At 38.0% G+C, this 23,191-nt stretch overlaps 1 protein-coding gene across 1 annotated transcript in view; it reads left to right on the plus strand.

Moving 5' to 3' along the window:
* Positions 1–23,191, plus strand: part of CDH23 (cadherin related 23) — a 639,510-nt gene that overhangs the window by 43,443 nt on the left and 572,876 nt on the right. Inside the window, exon 3 of the mRNA XM_070946306.1 lies at positions 1,215–1,292. Within this exon, the coding sequence (XP_070802407.1) occupies positions 1,215–1,292 (78 nt within the window). The remainder of the gene's footprint in view (positions 1–1,214; positions 1,293–23,191) is intronic.

Here is a 23,191-nt window from a genome sequence, read left to right on the forward strand (position 1 = left end):
ACAGGGGTGAAATGTAAAATTTGTTACTACTGGTTCTGTGGGCGTGGCTTGGGGGGGTAATGTGACTGGGTGGGCGTGGCCAACTTTTTTTTTTTTTTTTTTTAACTTTTCAAAGCATTTTTTTTACCACCTCTTCGGCTGAAGAGGTTGCAGAAAAAAATGCTTTGAAAAGCCTCTGACGATCCCAGCTGAGCCGTGCAATCATCAGAGGCTTTTTTTTTTTACTTTTAAAAGCATTTTTTTCGGTAGAAGAGCTTGTAGAAAAAATGCTTTTAAAAGTAAAAAAAAAGCCTCTGATGATCGTGCGGTTCAGCTGGGCATGGGGGGGGCACAGGGATTTTTGCTACTGGTTGTCCGAACCACCCGCCACCATCGCTACCAGAGTGGGCGATCTGGTCCGAACTGGGAGCATTTCACCCCTGCTCTCTAAGGGGTTTACAGAGTCAGCCTATTGCCCCCAACAATCTGGCTCCTCATTTTACCCACCTCTGAAGGATGGAAGGCTGAGTCAACCTTGAGCCTGGTGAGATTCGAACTGCCAAATTGCAGGCAGCCAGCAGGCAGCAGACATAGCCTGCAGTACTGCATTCTAACCACTGCGCCACTGTGGCTATTATATTATAGCAGCAGCACTGCTGATAACCATTACCTGAAAAAGATGGGATATAAATGAAATAATTAATAAATAAAGAGCTTGTGAATTAGCTTCATTTAATGCTACTATCACAAGAGTATGAATGTGTTACTGTAAAATATATTCCCAAATATACATTTTGAATCCTTGGAAAATGCAGTGAATCTGTATAATCATGAAGAAAGACATCTGTCTATTTTATAACACAAATCTCTGGAGGGCTCGGGACAGGGGCTGTTCCTCTGTCCTGGTCCTGAAAAGAAAAATCACCGCCCTGAGTCCTTCGGGAGAAGGGCGGTATATAAATTTAAATATTAAATTAAATATTAAATTAAATGGGAAAAGTGTTTATTAATTTTTCCCTTTATTCACCATGGATACAAATGCCCTATAGAGCATCTTCCTTATTGTAATTGGGTTGTTATCTTTTTGGACTTAAATCCACAGCTTGCATGTACTATTGGCTGAGACCCTCACCTTTTCTATTGGCATATAACTCATTCATGTTGTCTGAGTAAACAAAGAGTAGAGAGTAGATGAATTATATGAATATAATTTTTATATTTCTCAACTTTTTCAGGTCTGAGCAATCGATTGCCATACTTCATAAATTATTTCTTTGACACTTATTTGTTGATCAACGAAGACACTCCAGTGGGTAAGTATATTAAGATTTGTGTTTAATGGGTAAAATTGTACATTTGCATTTTGTGATGTAGAAACGGAAAGGAAAGAAAGTCAACTTAGCATTTACACTTTGAAGGAATGCCTATTAAATTGCTGTTGTTCTTTCTTGACTTTATGCTGTGTGTCTTAATGATTTTTATTATTTTTTATTTTAAAACTTTGTATGTCCTTCAGAATCACTTTGACAGCAGCCATGCCCATATAAATCTAAATAAAAAAGAGTCACATGCTAAAATATCACAATTTCTCTATTTGGGGCAATTTTCACAAGCAGATTAACTTGAAACTCCTAAAACAGGTAAAAATTAAACCAAATGCAGATAGAAAAAATATTGCAAAATGTGCTTGTATACCAAGATGCTTGTACATCAACGCTCAATGATTAAATTTTTTTTTACAAGATTGGGAGGAAGTGCTAACAAGCTTCCAATTAGTAATTTAGATTTTCCTCATGTTCCTTGTGTTACTGTTTCATGCTCTATTTTCATTTTTGTTGCTGATAGTTTGACTGCAAGACTATCCAGAGTTAAAAAAAAAAAAAGGGAAAACATTGCAATATTCATGGCTTTTGGCAGTGGTTTTACAAAATTAAATCTTAAGCCTTTTAATAAAAGTAATTATGCTATTTTCCCGAAAATAAGACATCCCCTGATAATAAGCTGAATTGGGCTTTTAAGCACATGCGTTAAAATGAGACCCCCCCAAATAACCCCTCCCCCCAAAATAACCCCTCCCTGAAAATATTTAAATGCATGTGCAGCCGGTCCCCACCATTTCCTCTGGTTAGGGTTAGAGAGATAGAGCTGGAAATCAGGTAAGACGGCAAGAGGGGCCCTGTCTTGCTCCATGCGCCCCAAAAGAATAAGACCTCCCCGAAAATAAGGCCAAGCGCTTATTTCAGGGTTCAAAAAAATATAAGACAGGGTCTTATTTTCAGGGAAACATGGTAGTTTGACACAATTCTACTGTAGACTAACATCAGAGGTGGTATTCAGGAAGTTCAGACCAGTTCGCCCGAACCAGTAGCGGAAATCTTGGGTGGGCCTGTCCTCCTGCCCCGGCTCTATGCCGTCCTATTTAGGCACGTTTTTGAGGCGGGGCACATGTGCAGAAGGCATATGCACCAGCAAAGCGCATGTGTACAAAGCAAAGCGCGTACACACACGCAAATTTGCGAACCGGTAGGGAAAGTAAGTGAATACCACTCCTGACTAACATGGTTCTTCTTCTACCATGTGTGTTTATGAATGCCACTTCTGTGTTTTGTTTTTATTAGTCTTTAATCTATTTTTGAGTCCAAAGGATTGCATGTACTATTGGCTAAGACCCTCACCTTTTTAAAGGAGAATCTCAGAATTAGCAATTGAAAGTGTTCTTGGACTGCAAATAAAGATGAAATTTTCTGTATACTCATCTACGTACTGCCTGGCCGTAGCTACATATCAGGCTCTTTGGAATTGAAAGATTTTTGGAGTTTAAAGGCAGGAATTTTTTTTGGGGGGGGGCACAATTTCAGTCAAACCTCTAGATTAAAATTCTGTGTCGTTTGTTTTGCTTTGTTATGTTCTGAGCCTTATGTTCTTTTTAACAATCGTACCAAAAGAGAAGGATGGGCTAAGAAATCTGCAGTATGTTTAAAATTATGAAATAAAAGCTGCCAATCCATCCTGCCTGTGTTATCAATGACCTGACTGAGAGGAGAGAATGATGGGTGTGCTTTTAATTGTGCCTTTGGCCAAACTATGTCAGAGCTTAATCAACAGATGTATCTTCTATTTCTTTATTTTGTCAGTAATCAGTTTTAGTAAATGTAGAAATCGATTGGGTCTTTTCTCAGCCTCTTTCCAGACTCTCAGTCCATTAAGCTTGATCTCCAGTCAAGTTGTTTGGATGGATTGTAATACTCTTTGAATTGATTGTACAACCTGTGTATATGCACCAGCACAGTTTAAATGTGATAGGCTGTGCTCTTTGTTTAAGCAAGTAACTCGTATTTATAAAAGCCCCAGTAGGAGAATAGTCTTTTTTTTTCCTTTCTTTTTTTCTTTTTTACAAACATGTCAAATCAATGCGCAAACAGTCTGGATCTGGGTATCATACATTCTAATACAAATAAAAGTGTATAAAATAAAATTACTCATAATTATTACATTCCATCAACTTATATATTTCTAATAATGATACACAATTATAAGTTGCAAACTGTCATTATTCAATTATTCGATGTTTCTCTTATTGTTACTTTTATTTTATTATGCAAAGATGTATACACTAACCTTCTCCCTTCTCTTGTTTCTATCACTTATTCTAATCTTTAATCCTGTCATCTTTTACTAAAAAAGCATTTTTTTCCTATCCTACCTAACTTCTAGTCATGTCACCTATTAAAAAAAGAAAAAGAAAAGAGAGAGCGAGAAAAGGAAAAGCAAATCAACTACAGAAAAGAGAAATCATTTATCCATCGTCTCTTGCCCTCTTCAATACTTTAATTGCTATATATTTTTTTTAACTTGCCTCCCAAATTCCTCTCTTGGATCTTTATCTCTGTCAGAATCTGCCTGTTGGCTATTCAATCTAGGTATTTCTCTCATCTCTACCCTCTTTCACTGCCTAGTTCCCAAAATTTCTGCCCAGGCCCCTGACTTGGAGAATAGTCTTAATTCCCTTGCCTTCTTATGATTTGTCTGCTGTCCTTAAGAAGCAGGTCTTTCCTGGACTACTTCTAGGCCATATTTCTCAGTCTTGGCAACATTCAGATGTGTCAGTTTCAGTTCCCAGAATTCCACAGCCAGCTTGCCAAGGTTGAGAAACATTGAATAATGCTATGTGAGAACAGTGGTGCAGTAAAACCCTGTCCAGACAGACAGATTAACAGAGTTGGAAGGAACCTTGTAGGTCATCTAGTCCAATCCTCCTCCAAGCAGGAGACCCTACACCATTTCTGACAGATGGCAGTCCAGTCTCTTCTTGAAAGTCTTGAGTGATGAAGCTCCCACAACTTCTGAAGGCAAGCTGTTTGATTGTTTGATTGTTCTCACTGTCAGAAAATTTCTTCTTATTTCTTACTTGAATCTCTCCTTGTTCAGTTTCCATCCATTATTCCTTGTGTGGCCTTCAGGTGCTTTGGAAAATACCTTTAACCCCCTCCTCTCTGTGGCAACCCTTCAGATATTGGAACACTACTATATTGTTCTATATACTGTCTCTTTTCTCTCCTTTTCTCTCTTGAGTTCATACCAGGGAGAGTTCATATCACTGCTTGTTCCTACATTTTCATTAAAACGGAAATAAAACTTGGCAGATCTTTTTATGAAAAGATTAAAGTTAATCTGATAAGCAGTAACAGGTTTATAAAATTCCAGCAGTTCTCAGATCCTTAAAGAAAGCCTTGTATCTTATTAGAATTATAATACACATGGCCCATATTTTCTCCAGAGTTCAAATCATTATTGTTTGCAATGTGCAAATGGGTCTAACTATTAACTTGTTCTAGATTACAGTTGACGGAACTCTTAGGGTCTGCAAAAACCGATGGTGGAACATCACATAAGAGGATGGGCTACATATGATACGATTGGTCAGAAAAGACTTAGTTGAAGAAGTGAAACTAGAAGGTAATTGGGGGAAAGTGACCATCTAATGCTGGATTTCCTCATTTTAAGGTAAAGCAAAGCTAATTATCATTGAATACTACCTTAAAATGTCCCAAAGGTGCTTTTTCAAGAGGCAACTGGACTTTCTTGTTTTTCTTTGAAGGTGTTTCAAAGAAGAAACCTCTTGGATGAGAAGTGAAACGTCTTCAAAGAAAAACAAGAAAGGCCCATATGGCCTCTTGAAAAAGCACCTTTGGGACAACCATGACCTGGATCATTGAGAATCTCCGTAGACGTTTACCTAAAAATGGATTTTAAGCCATGAGACATAGTGTCAGGCACAAAAGACCACCTCCACGTGTGAAAGTTCACTATAACTGATTTATTGCTAAAAGCCTATGCACAGGAATCTTCTGAACTAATAGGTTTAGTTCAGCAGACAGAAGCACTGTAATTTAACACCAGCTGTCTGCAATTAAAGTAAGATCGAATCTCGCCAGGCTCAAGGTTGACTCAGCCTTCCATCCTTTCTAAGGTAGGTAAATTGAGGACCCAGTTTGTGGGGGCAATAAGCTGACTTTGTATAAATATACAAAAGTATGAAGGCTATTGCTTAACGCACTGTAAGCCGCCCTGAGTCTCCGGAGAAGGGCGGCATATAAATCAAATAAAAATAAAAAAATAAAAATAAATAAATAAACAATTGATTAGAATTATATAAGGGACAATGGCAGTCAAGGGGGGTTGGACTTAGCTTGTTTGTGGCTATGTATTGATTCTAGGCTGATCTTCCTTTTCACATACCCTCACCCTGATTCTATCTTCACATAGTACACATGTCAGGAGAACCTAATAAGCAAAGGAGCTACAGATGGAAGGAACTTTGTTTTTAAAAGGAGATACTAAAGGATGGTTGCAAACAATTTCAGTAAGGGGGAAAATGGAAGAAAGAAGAAAAAACTAACACACGTTAGTTGAATAAAAATCTTAATAGTTCAAAAATAAAAAAAAAATAAAAAAAATAGAGGAACCCATTGGCAAAGAATAATAGATAAAATTGATACAACTGAAGAGAGAATGTTAGGCTAAAGTTGATGAAAGATGCAAGAAAAGGAGAGATTTTAGATATTTAAAGGACTAGATATTTTCAAAGTCATAGAAAGAAATTAATCTGCATACCAGCTGCTCAGTTAAGGAGACAGCATATTAAGAGACAACAAAGAAGAGGGAAAAGTATTTAAGACAAGCTTTGTCCAACAAGACAGTGTATTTTCTATCAGGCATTTCAAAGAACAAAATATGAAGAATTGAGACTTGGAACTGGCAAAAATTTAAAAATAACCAGTTTATTAACTAACCAGATATCAACCCAGAAGCTTGTTGATAGTTCAACTGAATCCCTCTTTGTTATTTTTGGAATATCTTAAAGAATGAATGGAATGTTAATGTTACCAGGGTCGATAAAAATCAATGATTTTTTTTAAAAAATAAAAAAAATCGGATTTTTTAAAATTTAAATCAGATTTTTTTTATTTTTATTGAATTTATTTTACTAAAAAACTTTTGGGGTAAAAATCTATCGTAAGATAGTTTTCTATTTAAGATACATAAATAATTTAGTTTATTCAGCATGAAATGGAGCTTAGTTATGTAGCACAAGGCTGTATATTCTGCAACACTGGGACTATCGGTGAGTCAACAGTGGGTCAAAGGAGTAGCAGAGATGACAGTTGCTCTTTAAAAATTATGATTTAAATCGAGTTGATTTAAATCAAGTCTTTTTACTAGTGATTTAAATCATGATTTAAATCATGATTTAAATCAACTCTATTTAAATCAAATCCACCCTGAATGTCACATGTAGTCGTATTCAAAAAGTGAACATTTGAGTGAAATTCCTGAAAAATTCAAATTAATCTGATAATGACACTTGGGAAGAACAGATTATATGATTGATCTTATATACTTTTTGCCAGTCTAATTATACCAATTAAATAATCTCCGTCCTGGAAATGCTGTAGTTATAATGTATTTGCATTTTCATCAAGGCATTTGATAAAGAATTGATTGCATTATGAATAGCAGCTATTTAAGGGTAAACTGGATGGTATGACAAGTACAGGTAATTCTTGCTTAAAAGTACCTTAACCAATCTTTTGTTTTCATGCATTCTCAATCACCATGAATATTGGTGGTAGTAATAAAATAGAATGTCAGTTGGGTGTAGTAATTAAGACACCAGGTTAGAAATTTGGAGACTATGAATGTTGGTTCCCTTTAGATACAAATCTAGCAGGATGACCTTCGGCCAGTCACTTTTTTTCAGCCCTAGGAAGGAGGCAATACCAAACTATTTCCAAAGTCTTGCCAAGAAAACTTTGGGGAGTTGTTCACAAAGTTAACAGGAGTTAATATTGACTCAAAGGCACCAAATAAATAAATGAAAACAACAGGATAGATACTTATGTTTTCTCTCCTTGCAAAAAATAACGTGGCAGCAGGGACTATACTTCTCTAGTGATGTTTCAGATTATCTTTTGCTATTTTCTCAAGAATGAAAGGATTGGGTGGAAATTTTCCTATTCCAACATGCAATAAAATGAATCCATGCATTTCTTGTAATGTAGACTCAACAGCTTTCCTGGTTAATTTACAATTCTGCACCTCTTATTTAGCATAAAGATTTAAACTTAATAGGTTGAAATGTATTCGGATATTGGAGAATGATGCTGTTGGAAAAATGAAGCTAGTTCAAAATGAGGCAATGCTTCATTCAAATAAGGGGCTTCACTCAGAAAGACCACATCTGGAATACTGCATCCAGTTTTGATCACATTATAAAATAGATGTTGAAACTTTGGAATGAGTGCAGAAAAAAGCAACGAAGATTATTAGGGGCCTATGAAACATACGAAGAACGGTTGCAGGAATTGGGTATGGCTAATCTAGCGAAAAGAAGGACTAGGTGTGACATGATAGCAGTACAGAATTCCAGTATTTGAGGGGCTGCCACAAAGAAGAGGGGGTCAAATTATTTTCCAAACCTCTGGAGGGCAGGACGAGAAACAATGGTTGGAAACTAATCAAAGAGAGAAGCAATCTGGAATTAAGGAGAAACTTCCTAACAATGAGGACAATTAACCAGTGGAATAGCTTGCCTTCAAAAATCATGGGTGCTCCATCACTCGAGGTTTTTCAAGAAGAGACTGGACAGCCATTTGTCTGGAATGGTATAGGACAGTGATGGCTAACCTTTTTGCCGTCTTGTGCCAAAAGCGGGGGGAGCGGGGGGGTCACGGGTACGGGTGCCCACATCCATAATTCAATGCGCCCCACCCTCCCGCGCATGTGCACGTGACCCCCCCATACTTCCCCCTGCTTTTGGCACGCGATGGCCCAGTGGGTCCGGTAGGCCCGTTTTTTCCCCCTCCCCAGGCACCAGAGGCTTTCTAGGAGCCTGGGGAGGGCAAAAACAGCCTTCCCCATCCCCCCCGGAGGCCAGAAACAGCCAGTTTCCTGACTTCCGGTGGGACCAGAAGGCCTGAAAATCAATTGGCTGGTGCACACATCCTCGCTGGAGCTGAGCTAGGGCAACACTTGCGTGCCCACCAATATGGCTTCGCGTGCCATGTGTGGCACCCGTGCCATAGGTTCGCCATCATGAGTATAGGATCTCCTGCTTGAGCAGGGGTTGGACTAGAAGACCGCCAAGGTCCTTTCCATCTCTGTTTTTATTTTCAGTCAGTCAGTCAGTCAGTCAGTCAGTCAGTCAGTCAGTCAGTCAGTCAGCCTGTGTTTGTCTGTCTATCCTGAATTTGTTGTATTTGCTCCCAACCATGTGTTTGTTATAAAAAGATGTACAAAAATGTCATACTCTTTGGTACAAATAATTATTTTTCAAACTAAAAATGGTGCACAAGAATAGCGTAGTGATGTGAGAAGTTTTGTTTTAATGATTCCTTAGAACAAACTGCATTCGTTTTATTTGGCTTTATGAGCTTTCAACATTTGCAAACCTTTGCATATTTAATAGAGGCATTGACACACTTTGGATTTCTCCCCTCATGATCAGTCCAGCTATGCTTGCTTTTTTATTTAACTCCTATAACTCAGGTACATTAATAAATCTATTTTCTTCCTTCCCATTCTCTGTTCTGTCTCTCGTAAATCTCCTATCCTTCTTTTTACCTCGATTGAGTGCAACTGTCTTCCTCCCCTTTTCCATGTGATACCTGGAGGAGTGTTAAGCAACAATTAAAGAGATAATTCCCTCTATAATCACTTACATGAGTAAATTAGTCTTGTCAGGAGCTATTAAGACAGAGAGCTTGGAATTCATTAGGCTAGATTGGACCTATGGAGCTTCTGGCATTGCTGCTAGTCCAAACTGATTAATTTCCTTGAAAACACCATCAATGCCCATCTGTTTCAGTTAGTCTTTAGAGAGCAATTTTCAGGTGGACTGACCCCCTCGTCAGTTATTTCACCCAGAAGTAATGACTGACACGCACAACCTACTGCAGTGTGAAGAGTAAACTGTTTGAGTGCATGTATATATATATATATATATATTAAAGTAATACATGCATGCAGATTCCCTTGTTCAAGGCCTGCAACCTGTATTTACCATGGTTTTAACATCAGGAAGGTTACTTTTCTCCACTCAGTCTTTCAGTATGCAGAATTGCTGTGCTCTTTTCCCATTTTCAGTCTTTCCTGCCTTTTTCTGCATGGTTTAATATGGAAAACATGATGATGGGAAATGGACTTCCCTTGAAATTTAGTTTCTGCTGCAACTTTTTATTTTCTCTGTAAAATTTGGGAACAATTACTATGAGGCTAAGTGAAATTGTTTTATAATCTACCATGAGGTACTGCTGCTGGGACAATACTCAAAAGACTTGGGTATCTTCTTACCAGGATTGCAAATTTTTGTCACTTAATTGATTGTATACCAGGAGGTTGGTATTAACACCTAGTAACCATGTGATGTTTTATCCTCAGCTTGAGCCTTCATGTTTTACAACAGTGCATCCATTGCTGAGTCCCTTCACTTTTCTGATTCTCTTGGTTGACCTTTCCTTTCAACTTTCCTAGAAATAAGGACTTCTCAAAGGAGCTTTGTCCTCTTGTAATGGGTCCAAAGGGAGGAAGGGAGGATAATTTAGCTTAGGTGTTCATGTCTCAAGTGAGCATTACGGATTGATTTATTCTAACTAACCACACAGTTTATGGATTGTGATTTTAGTATAGTTAGACCATGTATAATTGACAGACTGGATTTTATCATCGATTTTATCTGTTATTTATTATTTTATTCTAGAATTTTTAATTGTATATTTATTGAGTGTTTTTATTTGTTCTGGTCTATGACTGTAATAAAATTATGTTAGTTTGTTAGTTAGCACTACAGAGTTGGAAGGGACCTTGGAGGTCTTCTAGTCCAACTCCCTGCTTAGGCAGGAAACCCTACACCACTTCAGACAAATGGCTATCCAACATCTTCTTAAAAACTTCCAGTGTTGGAGCATTCACAACTTCTGGAGGCAAGTTGTTCCACTGAGTAATTGTTCTAACTGTCAGGAAGTTTCTCCTTAGTTCTAAGCTGCTTCTCTCCTTGATTAGTTTCCACCCATTGCTTCTTGTCCTGCCTTCAGGTGCTTTGGAGAATAGCTTGACTCCCTCTTCTTTGTGGCAGCCCCTGAGATATTGGAACACAGCTGTCATGTCTCCCTTAGTCCTTCTTTTCATTAAACTAGACATACCCAGTTCCTGCAACCGTTCTTCATATGTTTTAGCCTAATCATCCAGTAACCTAATCATCTTGGTTGCTCTTCTCTGCACTCTTTCTAGAGTCTCCACATCTTTTTTACATCATGGTGACCAAAACTGGACACAGTATTCCAAGGCATTATAAAGTGGTATTAACACTTAACGTGATCTTGATTCTATCACTGTTTATGCAGCCTAGAACTGTGTTGGCCTTTTTGGCAGCTGCGGCACAATTAGTTAGTTAGTTAGTTAGTTAGTTAGTTAGTTAGTTCGTTCGTTCTATAATCCACTTGTTTGCTTTTGCCATCCATATCCACATCCACATCACTGAATTTCTGTGCATTTCGTCCATTTCTGTTTTGTTGTTCATATCCTTCTGTTGCCTTTTCTTTGCCCCTTTCACTGTCCCTAATGCTTCTTCTTCAGCCCTCTTCAGCTTTGGATAGTGTCAGCCAGGACCTCCTTAGTGCTGCTACCATTATGACTGTAAAATTACTGTTTTATGATGTATATAAAATAGATGCATGGATAAAAATATGAATCCATGACAAATATAGCCAACATACAGTTGCAGTGTAAATACAGCTTTTGGGAAAACAAAAGTCTTCTAATTAAATTTAATACTTAATTGACTTTACATGCTGTAATACATGAGTCTTGGGACAAGTGTAATTTCTCAAGATAAACCATGTACCAAGAAGCATACAAATCATAAGCTTCTTATTTGGATTTTGTGGAATATTTTTTTTTAAAAAAATGTATATATGTTTTTATCAATATTTCTAACATTTTCCTGTTGTGCAATTTACAATACATTACATTAAAAAAAATAATGTACAATCATGTTTCTATCAAATAGACAGCATTCACATTCAGCTTGGACTAAATGCATGATGGAATACTATTATTCAGAGTCTTGCTCACCCTTTGCTGGACATCAGGGATCAGACTGGGATCAGCAGCAATCATTGTTTACTTATTTATTCAATTTATAAAGCTGCCTATCTCACATGCGCAACGCTGGGGGAGATCATAGACTTAAGGAAAAAAAAAACATTAATAAACAAGTTAAAACAAAAAGAGCCCTGGTGGCACAGCAGACTAAAACACTGTTATTAACATCAGCTGCCTGCAATTACTGCAAGTTCAAATCTCACCAGGCTCAAGGTTGACTCAGCCTTCCATCCTTTCTAAGATAGGTAAAATGAGGACCCAGATTGTGGGGGCAATAAGATGACTTTGTATAAAATATACAAAAAGATGAACGCTATTGCTTAATGCATTGTAAGCCGCCCTGAATCTCCGGAGAAGGGCGGCATATAAATAAATTAAAAAAAAAAAACTTAAACTTTTAAACATAAAATGTGGGAGGATTGCTGAGAAAGGAGTAAGATTTCTCCCTTCCGGGATCCAATTCGGATAGCATGTATCTATCTGATCTATTTGATTTATTCTTCATCTTTCTGTTCTGTCGAGTACTCAAGCTGGCTGGTAAAATTTAAAAACAAAACTAGCATATAAATGAGTTTGGGTAGGCATGCAGACCCTGGCTTGAATTCTTTCCAATTCTTTTAGCTGAAAAAGGCCATAGGATTTTCTTCTTCAGATGTTAATCTGTTGTTTCTCTATAGGTGGAAATGTCTAATCAAAGCCTATGCGCTTTGCTCTTCTCTTGTGTTGCATCTCTTTATGTTTGTGTGTATTATGCACCAGGAAATATAAGGCCAGAGTATATGGTTCAGACTAGACTAGACTAGACTAGACTAGACTAGACTAGACTAGACTAGAGTAGAGTAGAGTAGAGTAGAGTAGAGTAGAGTAGAGTAGAGTAGAGTAGAGTGGCGTGGCGTGGAGTGGAGTGGAGTGGAGTGGAGTGGAGTAGAACAGAACAGAACAGAACAGAACAGAACAGGAGTTGGAAGGGACCTTAGAGGTCTTCTAGTCCATCCTCCTGCTCAAACAGGAGAACCTGTACCATTTCAGACAAGTGATTATCTAGTCTCTTCTTAAAAACCTCCAGTGATGGAACACTCACAATTTCTGAAGTTAAAGCTGTTCCACTGTCCTCACTGTTAGGAAGTCTCTCCTTAGTTCCAGATTGCTTCTCTCTTTGATTAGTTTCCAACCATTGTTTCTTGTCCTGCCCTCTGTTGCTTTGTAGAATAATTTGACCCCCTCTTCTTTGTGGCAGCCCCTCAAATACTGGAATACTGCTATCATGTCGTCCCTAATTCTTTTCTTCTTTAGATTAGCCAATCCCAAAACCAGCAAATATTCTTCATATGGTTTAGTCTCCAGGCCTTTGGTCATCTTAGTTGTTCTTCTTTGTACTTTTTCCAAAGTCTCAACATCTTTTTTGTAGTATGCAGACCAAAATTAGTTGCAGTATTCCAAGTGTGGGCTTACTAGGATTTTATAAAGCGGCACTAATATTTCATGCGATCTTGATTCTATGCCTGTGTTCATATAATCCAGGATTGTATTAGCTTTTTTGGCTGTTGCTGCACACTGCTTGCTCATATTCAAGTGATCATCCTCTAGGACTCCAAGGTCCCTCGCACAGCTACTGTTTTTGAGCCAGGTCTCGCCTAATCTGTACTTATACCTTCGATTTTTCCTGCTTAAATGTAAAACTTTGCTTTATTCACATTAAAGTTCATTTTGTTGGGTAGGGTAGGGCCCATTGTTCAAGTTTGTCAAGATCTTTTTGGATCCTGAGCTTCTCTTCTGGGGTGTTGGCTATTCCTGCCAGTTTAGTATCATCTGAAAATTTGATGAGTTCCCCTTCTATTTCCTCATCTAAGTCATTAATGAAGACATTGAAGAGTACTGGGTCCAAGACCGAACCTTGTGGTACCCCACTGCTTACTTCTCTCCATGTGGATATAGTACCATTAAGGACTACTCATTGAATACGGTTTGTCAGCCAGCTACAAATCCATCTGGTGGTGGTGTTGTCTATTCCACATTTTTCTAGCTTACTAAGAAGTAGATTGTGATCTATTTTGTCAAATGCCTTACTGAAATCTAAGTATATTATGTCCACAGCATGCTATTCGGGTTTTCTCCCACGTAAAATTGGAAGTGTCTTGGCGACGTTTCGATGAAGTCTCATTCGTCACATTCAGCACAACCAAGCCCCCACCCAAACAGAACACACCCCCATCCAATCAGAGCACAGCCAACCCCCCATCCAATCAGAGCACAGCCAAGCCCCCAACCAATCAGAACACACCTCCACCCAATCAGAACACAGCCAAGCTCCCACCCAATCAGTTCACTCCCCCACTGGCAGTTAAAAGGAAGAAACAGCTGCGATCACACATTGCTCCTAGAAGCACGAAGCCGAAAACACCAGCCTGAAGATGACGAATGAGATTTAGTCGAAACGTCGCCAAGACACTTCCAATTTTACACGGGAGAAAATCCGAATAACCAAAGACCTACACACACACACACACACACACACAAACACACACACACACACACACAATCCCTTGACATTGTGGATGCTGCAGTTATGAGAACTGAAATCTAACAACATTTGCTGGACACCAAGTTGCCTGTCCCTCTTGTGAAATAACGTGCAGCCAAATGAATGTGTATGAGTCCTAACAATATAACTTTGATTGCTTTGTCTGAAGATTTCCTAGTGTATGTGAGACTTTTTAAAAATGATAAATTTCCATACAGTTTTCTTTTGAGATACTAATGGAGCCTACAGCTTGATGAAATATGCTGGCATCAAGATAAATCAAGGTTTATTATTAGCAGAATGATCCTAGCCTTCCCCAGGCCTATCTGCTTCTGTTTGCAATCTGGTCTTGGCCTCAGTGAAATCTAGAGAGTTTACAGATTCAGAAGTTTTCATTACCATCTTTTATCACTGCAGCCTGGCAGTTGTCTGAACCTGGTAAACCGAATTAATCTTAATTATGATTTTTCTCAAAGCAGCCAAATTTCAGGCTTCTTAATCTTTTCCTCCATGCCAGGGTTGTCAAACTCCTGGCCCATGGGCCGGATATGTCACGTGCTGGCCATGCCCAGTTTAGCGAACGGAGGAAAATGTCCTGATCAGTGATGAGATCTAAAATTTGTTACTACTGGTTCTGTGGCCGTGGCTTGGTGGGGGGGGTGTAATATGACTGAGTGGGCATGGCCTTTTTTAAAAAAAACTTTTTAAACCATTTTTTCTACAACCTCTTCGGCGAAGAAGTTGTAAAAAAATGCTTTCAAAAGGCTCTGACAACCCCAGCTGAGTTGCCTGATCAGCAGAGACTTAAAAGCCTCTGCCGATCAGGCAACTCAGCTGGGATCGTCAGAGGCATTTAAAAGAAAAAAAGGGTTTTTTTCTTTTAAAAGCCTTTGACGATCCCAGCTGAGCTGCACGATCATCAGAGGCTTTTTTTGTTTTTACTTTTAAAAGCATTTTTTGGCTGAAGAGGTTGCAGAAAAAAATGCTTTTAAAAGAAAAAAAAAGCCTCTGATGATTGTGTGGCTCAGCTGGGCATGGCTGAGGGCAGGGATTTTTGCTACTGGTTCTCCAAACCACCCGCCTCCATTGCTACCGGATCGGATGATCTGGTCCGAACCAGGAGCATTTCACCCCTGGTCCTGATACATCACATGACACAGCCGGGACGACGTGAGTTTGACACCCCTGCTCCATGCCCTTTTCTGCTGAAAATTTTGGTTTCCTGTTGCTTTTTCCCCAAGATTCATAATGATTTCATTTTGATTTTGGGTTGTAAAAAGTAGTCTCAAAGGTGCTTTAAAATGGCAACCAGAGCGTCTTGATTTTCCTTGAAGACAGTTCACTTTTTTATCAAGTTCTAACTCTAAAGGGTGGGAAATGAAAGGATTTATACTCTGCAGTCAGTCAATCAGTTGTTAAGACTCTGAGGGTCATTGAAACCCCTTAGGGGTTAGTCTCTGTCCTCAGTCACCAGAACAGAGGACAAACTGGCGTGAAATTGTCTTGGGACTGCTGAAAGGGCTGTATGGTAAATCGGAGATAAGTGGTATCTATTGAAGGAGGGCTTCAAGGAAAATCAAAGTCCATTTGCCTTTGGAACAACCAAAGATGTTTGGATGACTGGTTGACTGAGAACCTCCTCAGATACTTCTTTAAGGTAGGCGTGTTACAAGCAAAAGTTGTAATGTGAAAATTCATCCAATATCAAATCTTTATATTTGAATGCTTTTAATATAGTACCAGCTCTTCTCTTCATAAAAGCAGTAAAAATTAATGAATCCTCCTGGTCTGTAATGTATGAGATAATACTGTCTTTAATACTGTTTATATCCTGAAGCTTTGCTTATCATTTATTCCAGTTCTTACGGTAGCATTCCAGGAAATTTCTCCATTATCTTCTGCTAGGGAGCTATCTTCCTATAGAAGTTTGCCCGAAAGACTTATTTTCTTGTCTTTTTAAATAAAATAAAAATGTAATTTAAGGTTCTCGGTTTTAAAAACCTCATGTTCAGGTCTGGGATAATGTGAGTTTTAGTTTGCATCTGTTTCACTGTAAGGATTTATGTAATAATTTGATATTTACTTTTAAATAATAGTTTAGTACAACCTTCATATTTCATGCATCTGCCAACGTCTTTTTATGTGATTGATCTGAAGAGGCAGAGCGTTCTGAAATTCAGACACTATTTTAATCTCCTATAGTGGCTTAATAGAGTTTTTTGAGGAGTAAAAATGTAAGTTAGATTTAGTACGTACACAGTGCTACGCAAATTGGAGACAGCGAAAACGGGCCTACTCTGGTTTGGGTGTGTGTGTGTAAAATAATGAGAAGTCAAAAGTGAAAGTTATCCACTAACATAGGGGTGTCAAACTTGATTTCATTGAGGCCACATCAGGGTTGTGTTTGACCGTGGGGGCCTGGGGTGGGTGTGGTCAACTTGACATCACTCACGTTGGTGCCAGTGGTGGCCCAAGCGCTCTGCCAGCAAAAATGGGCTCCTGAGCTCCATTTTAGGCTGTGACGGCCTCCTGCAACCCTCTGCCAGTGAAAACGGAGCTTGGGAGGGCCGCACGCAGTCCCCTCAAGCTCCTTTTTCACTGACAGAGGCACCGCGAGCGGGTCCTTTGCTGTTTCCAGGGCGGCCCCACGGGCCAGATCTAAGCACCCCATAGGCCGGCCCGCGGGCTTTGAGTTTGAGGCCTCTGCACTAACATATAACTATCTCATTGCATATATGGCAAAGGGGAGCTAAGATGTCCTCCCAATTGCATTGCAATTGTCTCCAGAAATTATATTGCTCCCAGTTTGAAAACCAGGAGAAAAAAAAATGTTGGAAGTAAGGAGTCTTATGAACACTGGCTTCAAAATTGGTCCATATTTGATTCCATCAAGTCCTCCGAGGCTAGGATTCTACAGCTGTAATTTAGCCATAAACAAATATTGTCCACCCCATGTGGCTGCATAAAATCCTATCTGAACGAAGTACAGTTTGACATGTTGCAAAGTGGAAATAACCAGATTAACAGCAGTCTGATGCCCTCCTCTGTGTAGAAACTAAATCCCTATAATAATTCATGGAGATCCCACCTTGGCAACGTGTGTGGAATAATCATTGTGGATGTGAAACGCTACATGTTGCTAGAGAGGCAGAATTGGCCCAGAGTTCTTTCAGATTATTAATCTAAGATGTAAATCAAAGCTTAATTTTCACAGTTTGAATTCTTCCCTAAGAGCCTGCAAGTTTTTAAAGTATTTTTTTCAGAATGAGCTCAAGAGTTTGAAGAATTAAATTACTGTTGGCAATTACATTGTTTTAAAACACTAGTTTCACAGCATATTTAAGTGCATCATTTATTAACTTTATTTTGTGGCTAGAAACTGTGCTTGCAGTTAAATATATATGGAGGGTACCTAATACTTTCCTGTTTACCTTTAAGTATACGCAAGTGTATTCAAGTTTGTGCTTTCAGTTTGTAGCTTTCCTATATTTATGATGTATAGCAAGTTTCCTTTCATCTTTATTGCATAAGTAATGTTACTTAGATTGCAAGTTTGCTGAGGCTGTGAACATTTTAATGTGTCTGTATCACTCTTAGAATTTATTTATTTATTGTAATATTTATATACTGACTTTGAGGCAAAGTACAGCATCACTATTTAAAACAACCATACAGCACATTTCATTTATCACCAATTATGATAATATTTGTTTGCTTAAAAGTTGATAGAATGAACAGAGTATAGATTAGGTGTATGTAATAAAGGGACTGATGTCACACTTAGGAGTCTGAGAAAGGAATTTACTATAAAATATAGAAGCACAATTATTAACAAAAGACACACACAGACAAAAGACACACACAGATAGGTGTACAGAGGGTAGTTTTAAAAAGCATAATAACCAGCAAGTTCATTGTTAAGTTTTAAATATACCGGTAGGCTAAATATAAACTCTTGATAACATTGTATTTTTTAAAAAATGAACATGATGTGGACATCATTGGAGAAAACCCATGTTATGATTACAGTACTAAAAATGAGGAAGAGTCTGGTTTTATTAATTTTATTTAAAAAGCTCATGAGTGCTTATGTCTTTTAATAAAATTTGTTAGCTACAGAAGATAGTACCAGGCTCCTTTAAAAAAAATTTTTTAGTACCTGTAGAACTTTGGTGAAAGAATGTTCTGCATCTATGGCATTTAATTAAGTAGATTTATATGTATGAGAGTAAAAAAGTAACTCCTATGTATAAATAGTCTCTCGATTTTATAGTTTCAGAAGAATTCATCTGCTAAATTTATTAACCATAAAAATGAGCAAACATTTGTTTAAAAATTGCAAATTAGTACCTGTTGGCTCTTTATATAATACATTAAAGAAAAAAATTTGAAACAACTCAATGAAACATTAGCTGTTTCAGGGGCTGAAATCCGGGTATATATATATACATATCTTTAAAAATTAATTTAAATTTTATTTGGGAGGTTAAAACCACGTTGCTTATTAATTAATAAAAATTTTTTCCAGTAAGTTGCATTTTCAAAATAATTTGACTTGTACAAAAATGTGTTTTAACCATTATATTAATATAAACCCCATAAAAAGCAGAAGTAAGCTTTGTTTAGACATTTTGATAACCAAATTCCTTAAATATATTTGTTTGTACTGACAAGTATCAATAAAGGAAAGGAACACTGAATAAGTGTCACCTTCTTTTAAACTCTGTATGTCTTGTTTATACACATTCTCGTCTGAGTGCCATAAATTCAGTGGAAATATTTCTGCTACTGAAATATTTCTGGAGGAAAAGGGGGAAAAGCCCTATTAACTTTGACATCAATTATTGAGAAATTTTCACCTATGTTAGAGATAAGAAAAGTTAAACATCTCTGTTAAAATGTGTCTCTTGCGAGGTAGCTCTGGGTTAAGGATTATTAGATCATTGCCTACCACTTAAAAAAATATATATACAGAAGGTCATGTTATTTTAGGCATGGAGGAAAAGATTAATACTAGCAATACAAATATGAAGAAAAGTTCCATCACCTAAGTTAAACTGCTTCTGGAAAATATTGTAATATTTTAAAAGATTTCACAGAATTTAGCAATAATTAATTGAGTGTATGCAGATTTTCATAGCATGAAATTCTAATTCACTCCAGGAAATCAGTTCTGTTCAAAGGTTAAAGTTGCAAATAAAAAGAAAAAGGAAAAATCCAGGACAGAAACAGTTTATGACTTGCACTATTAGGAGATTTTTCTTTTCTTTCTTTCTTTCTTTCTTTCTTTCTTTCTTTCTTTCTTTCTTTCTTTCTTTCTTTCTTTCTTTCTATCTTCCTTCCTTCCTTCCTTCCTTCCTTCCTTCCTTCCTTCCTTCCTTCCTTCCTTCCTTCCTTCTTTCTTTCTTTCTTTCTTTCTTTCTTTCTTTCTTTTTTTCTTTCTTTCTTTCTTTTTTTCTTTCTTTCTTTTTCCATACAACTGAATTTTGACTAAAGAAACAAAGGAAATCCTTGGAACATATCAGAAGGATGCTATGTCACTTGAGAGATAAGAAGAGTTGACTCATAATCATTCATCTGAAAAAGGCATTAAGAATAGAAAAAAAATAAAAGGCATTAGAATTGAAAAAGGTATAAAAATAGTAGAAAAAATTGATCTACAGCTGATTCCTTCATTTTCATGGTGTGCACCATGAAATAAAAACAATTAGGTTGCAAAATGTATTTGATTTGTGATCTCATGTACATAAAAGCTATGGAAATACAATATGGGACCCGATTATAATGTACTCCTTAACAAAATAGTGCTTCATGAAGAGTAGAGAGAGCACGAAGTAGAAAGATCTCCCCACTCTTCTTGAAGTAGATCAAGTTTAAATACATTTTAACAACAAAGATAAATTATGTTTTTATTCTCCGTAAGGATTAGCAAGGTGTATGGAATTAAATAAATGGTTGTAAGTCAAACACTATGTATAGTAGGAGAATATTATGTTTCTTCTTGTGGAAGACAAATTTTGCTGATATGTAATAAGATTGATATTAATTCATTTAATATAAAATGTATTTATATATTTATTTACGAGATCTCTGGGACCATTAATCAATACACAATAATCCTGGGTGACTCAGAACAACTGCTAATTAAAAACATAAAGATAAGACAGCAGGCCCACATTGTGCAAAAGGAAACCTCGCATGCACATCCCCACCCTCTGCATATGGCATCACCATGTCAACTCTAAAAGACAGTACATAGTACTGGCTTTTACTCTCATCTTAGTCCAGATGAAGGGATGTGGTGACTCAGTGGCTAAGACGCTGAGCTTATCGATCAGAAGGTCGGCAGTTCAGTGGTTCGAATCCCTAGCGCCGCATAACGGAGTGAACCTAGCAGTTTGAAAGCACGTAAAAAAGGCAAGTAGAAAAATAGGGACCACTTTGGTGGAACAGTGCTCCATGCGCCTTTGGCATTTAGTCATGCCGGCCACATGACCACAGAGACGTCTTCGGACAGCACTGGCTCTTGGCTTTGAAATGGAGATGAGTACCGCCCCCTAGAGCCGGGAACAACTAGCACTCATGTGCGAGGGGAACCTTTACCTTTAGGACCTTTTACCTTTCTACTTGCATTTCTTATGAGCTTTCGAACTGCTAGGTTGGCAGAAGCTGGGACAAGTAACCGGAGCTCACCCTGTTACGTGGCACTAGGGATTTGAACAGCTGAACTGCCAACCTTTCGTCTTAGCCACTGATCCACCATGTCGCTTCTAGGATCCAGGGTCCTAGGACCACACTTTAAGAAACACTGGATTAGCATACCATCTCATTCCACTGAATTATAAACACTGGTTTTTTTCCTTCTTTGATTAAGACAGATTTCCTTTGCCTGTGTTTTTTTTTTTTTTTTTTAAAAAACAGATGTTTTATTGATGCTTTTTCACTATAAAAGGGAGGGGGGAATTCTGTTCTCCCCGAATAGTCTTTTTCACCATCCTAAGGAATTCAGCCTTGTGACTGGAATATTGTCTGTCTGCAGTCTTGTTGGGCCCCTAGTTGTGAGTGGCAGGTTATAGAAAGTAAATCAAGCAAAAGCTATTACATTCTTACTTCAGTGGAGTTTGAAAAATAGTCATAAATTAATGTTCACTGCTGACTTCTAAAAAAAAATTCCATGCCATTATTCCAAAATGGATCAGATCGTAATTGGTTTTTTTTTTTTTTTTAAAGCAGAATTTAGCATTTAAAACAAAGGATGGGAGCCCAAGGCTTTGAATCCTGGGGAACAACAATTTATAGAGGCTCAGTTCTTCTGCCCTTTTGTACAACAAGAGCTACTCCATACACTTTAAAAATCACATTCTGGTATGAATAAGCCAAGCATTTTTCCTCCATGTGTCATACATTACTAGTTTTACAACGGATAGAAAAAAGAGCCAACACATTTACAGCCACTGGCCAAGTTCTCCTGATCCAATATCAGAAAATAAATTCAGGGATTTGTAGAAGCTTGTTTCCAAAAAGACAAGTTGTAATATATCAGACAGGGATGTCCACGGAGAGGGATAAAAAAGTCAAGATGAGAGCATAACTGATTGATGTCCCTCTTAACATGCATTTCATCAAAGGCATGTAAAGGAGTGAGGGCTTTGATCATACAATCACTTCTTGGTCTCCTTGTGGACACCCTTGAGAACATGTCTACATTTCTTGATCTTTTAAATGAATACACATAATATTTGCATAACTTTCCATCCCCCACCTAACTTCTGTTTAGCTGTTTTCATATTTGTTTTTTTTAAAAAATATTTCTGTGGAAAGGAGCTTTCCTGTTCAATGGGCAACTCCTTTATAGTTTTATGGGTGGTGCAGTGGTGGGTTCCTCCCGGTTCGGTCCGGTTCGGCCGAGCCGGTAGCGGTGACGATATGACGTCACCGAACCGGTTCTCCCCCCGCCCTCCCACCCCCCAGCCCCCCACGTTATTCTTACCTTTTATTTGGTCCCATCCCCAATCTATTGCTGCCTCCTGAGTCCCAGCTGGTGACTAGAGGGAAAAAAACTGTTTAAACTCTTGCCTCGGGGCTTCAAAGGACTGTCCTACAGCTGATAAGTGTTAAAAGCAAACAGATGAGTCAGGTCGTAAGTGCGAGGACTGGTCGTAAGTGCGAGGACCTTCCAGAAATGACTCTGACCAGCTAGCCACGCCCACCTAGTCCCACAGAACCGGTAGTAAAAAAATTTAGAACCCACCCCTGGGGTGGTGCATTAGAAAAGGTATCTTCATTACTAGGTCATTTGTTCCTATGACAAATAGTAACTCCTCACTTACGACTAGAACATTTGAGAAAGTATAACTCCTGAGGAGCCATGAGTAAGACCACCATATCTGTAAAATTATGTATCTGTACTTAAACATGGACAACAACTGGAGACATGGAATGTTTAGAATTCTCTGTATTTCTCTACTTATGTCTATATATTTTAGCCCATGTAAGGTAGCCTTCCATTTGATACACAGTCTCGACTCCTAAATTTGTACTAAATCAAAGAGCGAGAACTCATCCAGGCTCAGGAAAAAGAAAAACAGATTAAAACTCAAAGCCATATACATTGTAACTAATACAAATGGAATGCCAAATTGCAAAGTAATTTGAATGCTCTTACTTTTAATCTTTAAGACCTCTAGGAGAAACAAATGCACTTCTACGCTATCTAATTTGAAAGTATTCTGCCTGTCAGAGGTAAGGGACAGCGGGGGCAAGGAGGATCAACTAATCAAGGATAAAAGCCACTGAACCATTCCTATCAAGAAGCTATAACTAGACCAGAGGTATCAAACTTGTGTTGTCATGGTGTTGTCACGTGATGTATCATGACTTTTTCCCCCTACGCTAAACCAGGCATGGGCGTGGCCAGCACGTGAACGCATCTGGCCCGTGGGCCGCGAGTTTAACATCCTGAACTAGACCATTCAAATCAATCCATAGACTCCAAAATCAATTGAGTACTCAATTGAAAAAGGGTCACGC

Source organism: Pituophis catenifer, unplaced genomic scaffold (genome assembly GCF_029215685.1).
Source record: "Pituophis catenifer annectens isolate HBS135680 unplaced genomic scaffold, rPitCat1.0.hap2 SCAF_6, whole genome shotgun sequence".
In the NCBI taxonomy this organism is placed as follows: Eukaryota; Metazoa; Chordata; class Lepidosauria; order Squamata; family Colubridae; genus Pituophis; species Pituophis catenifer.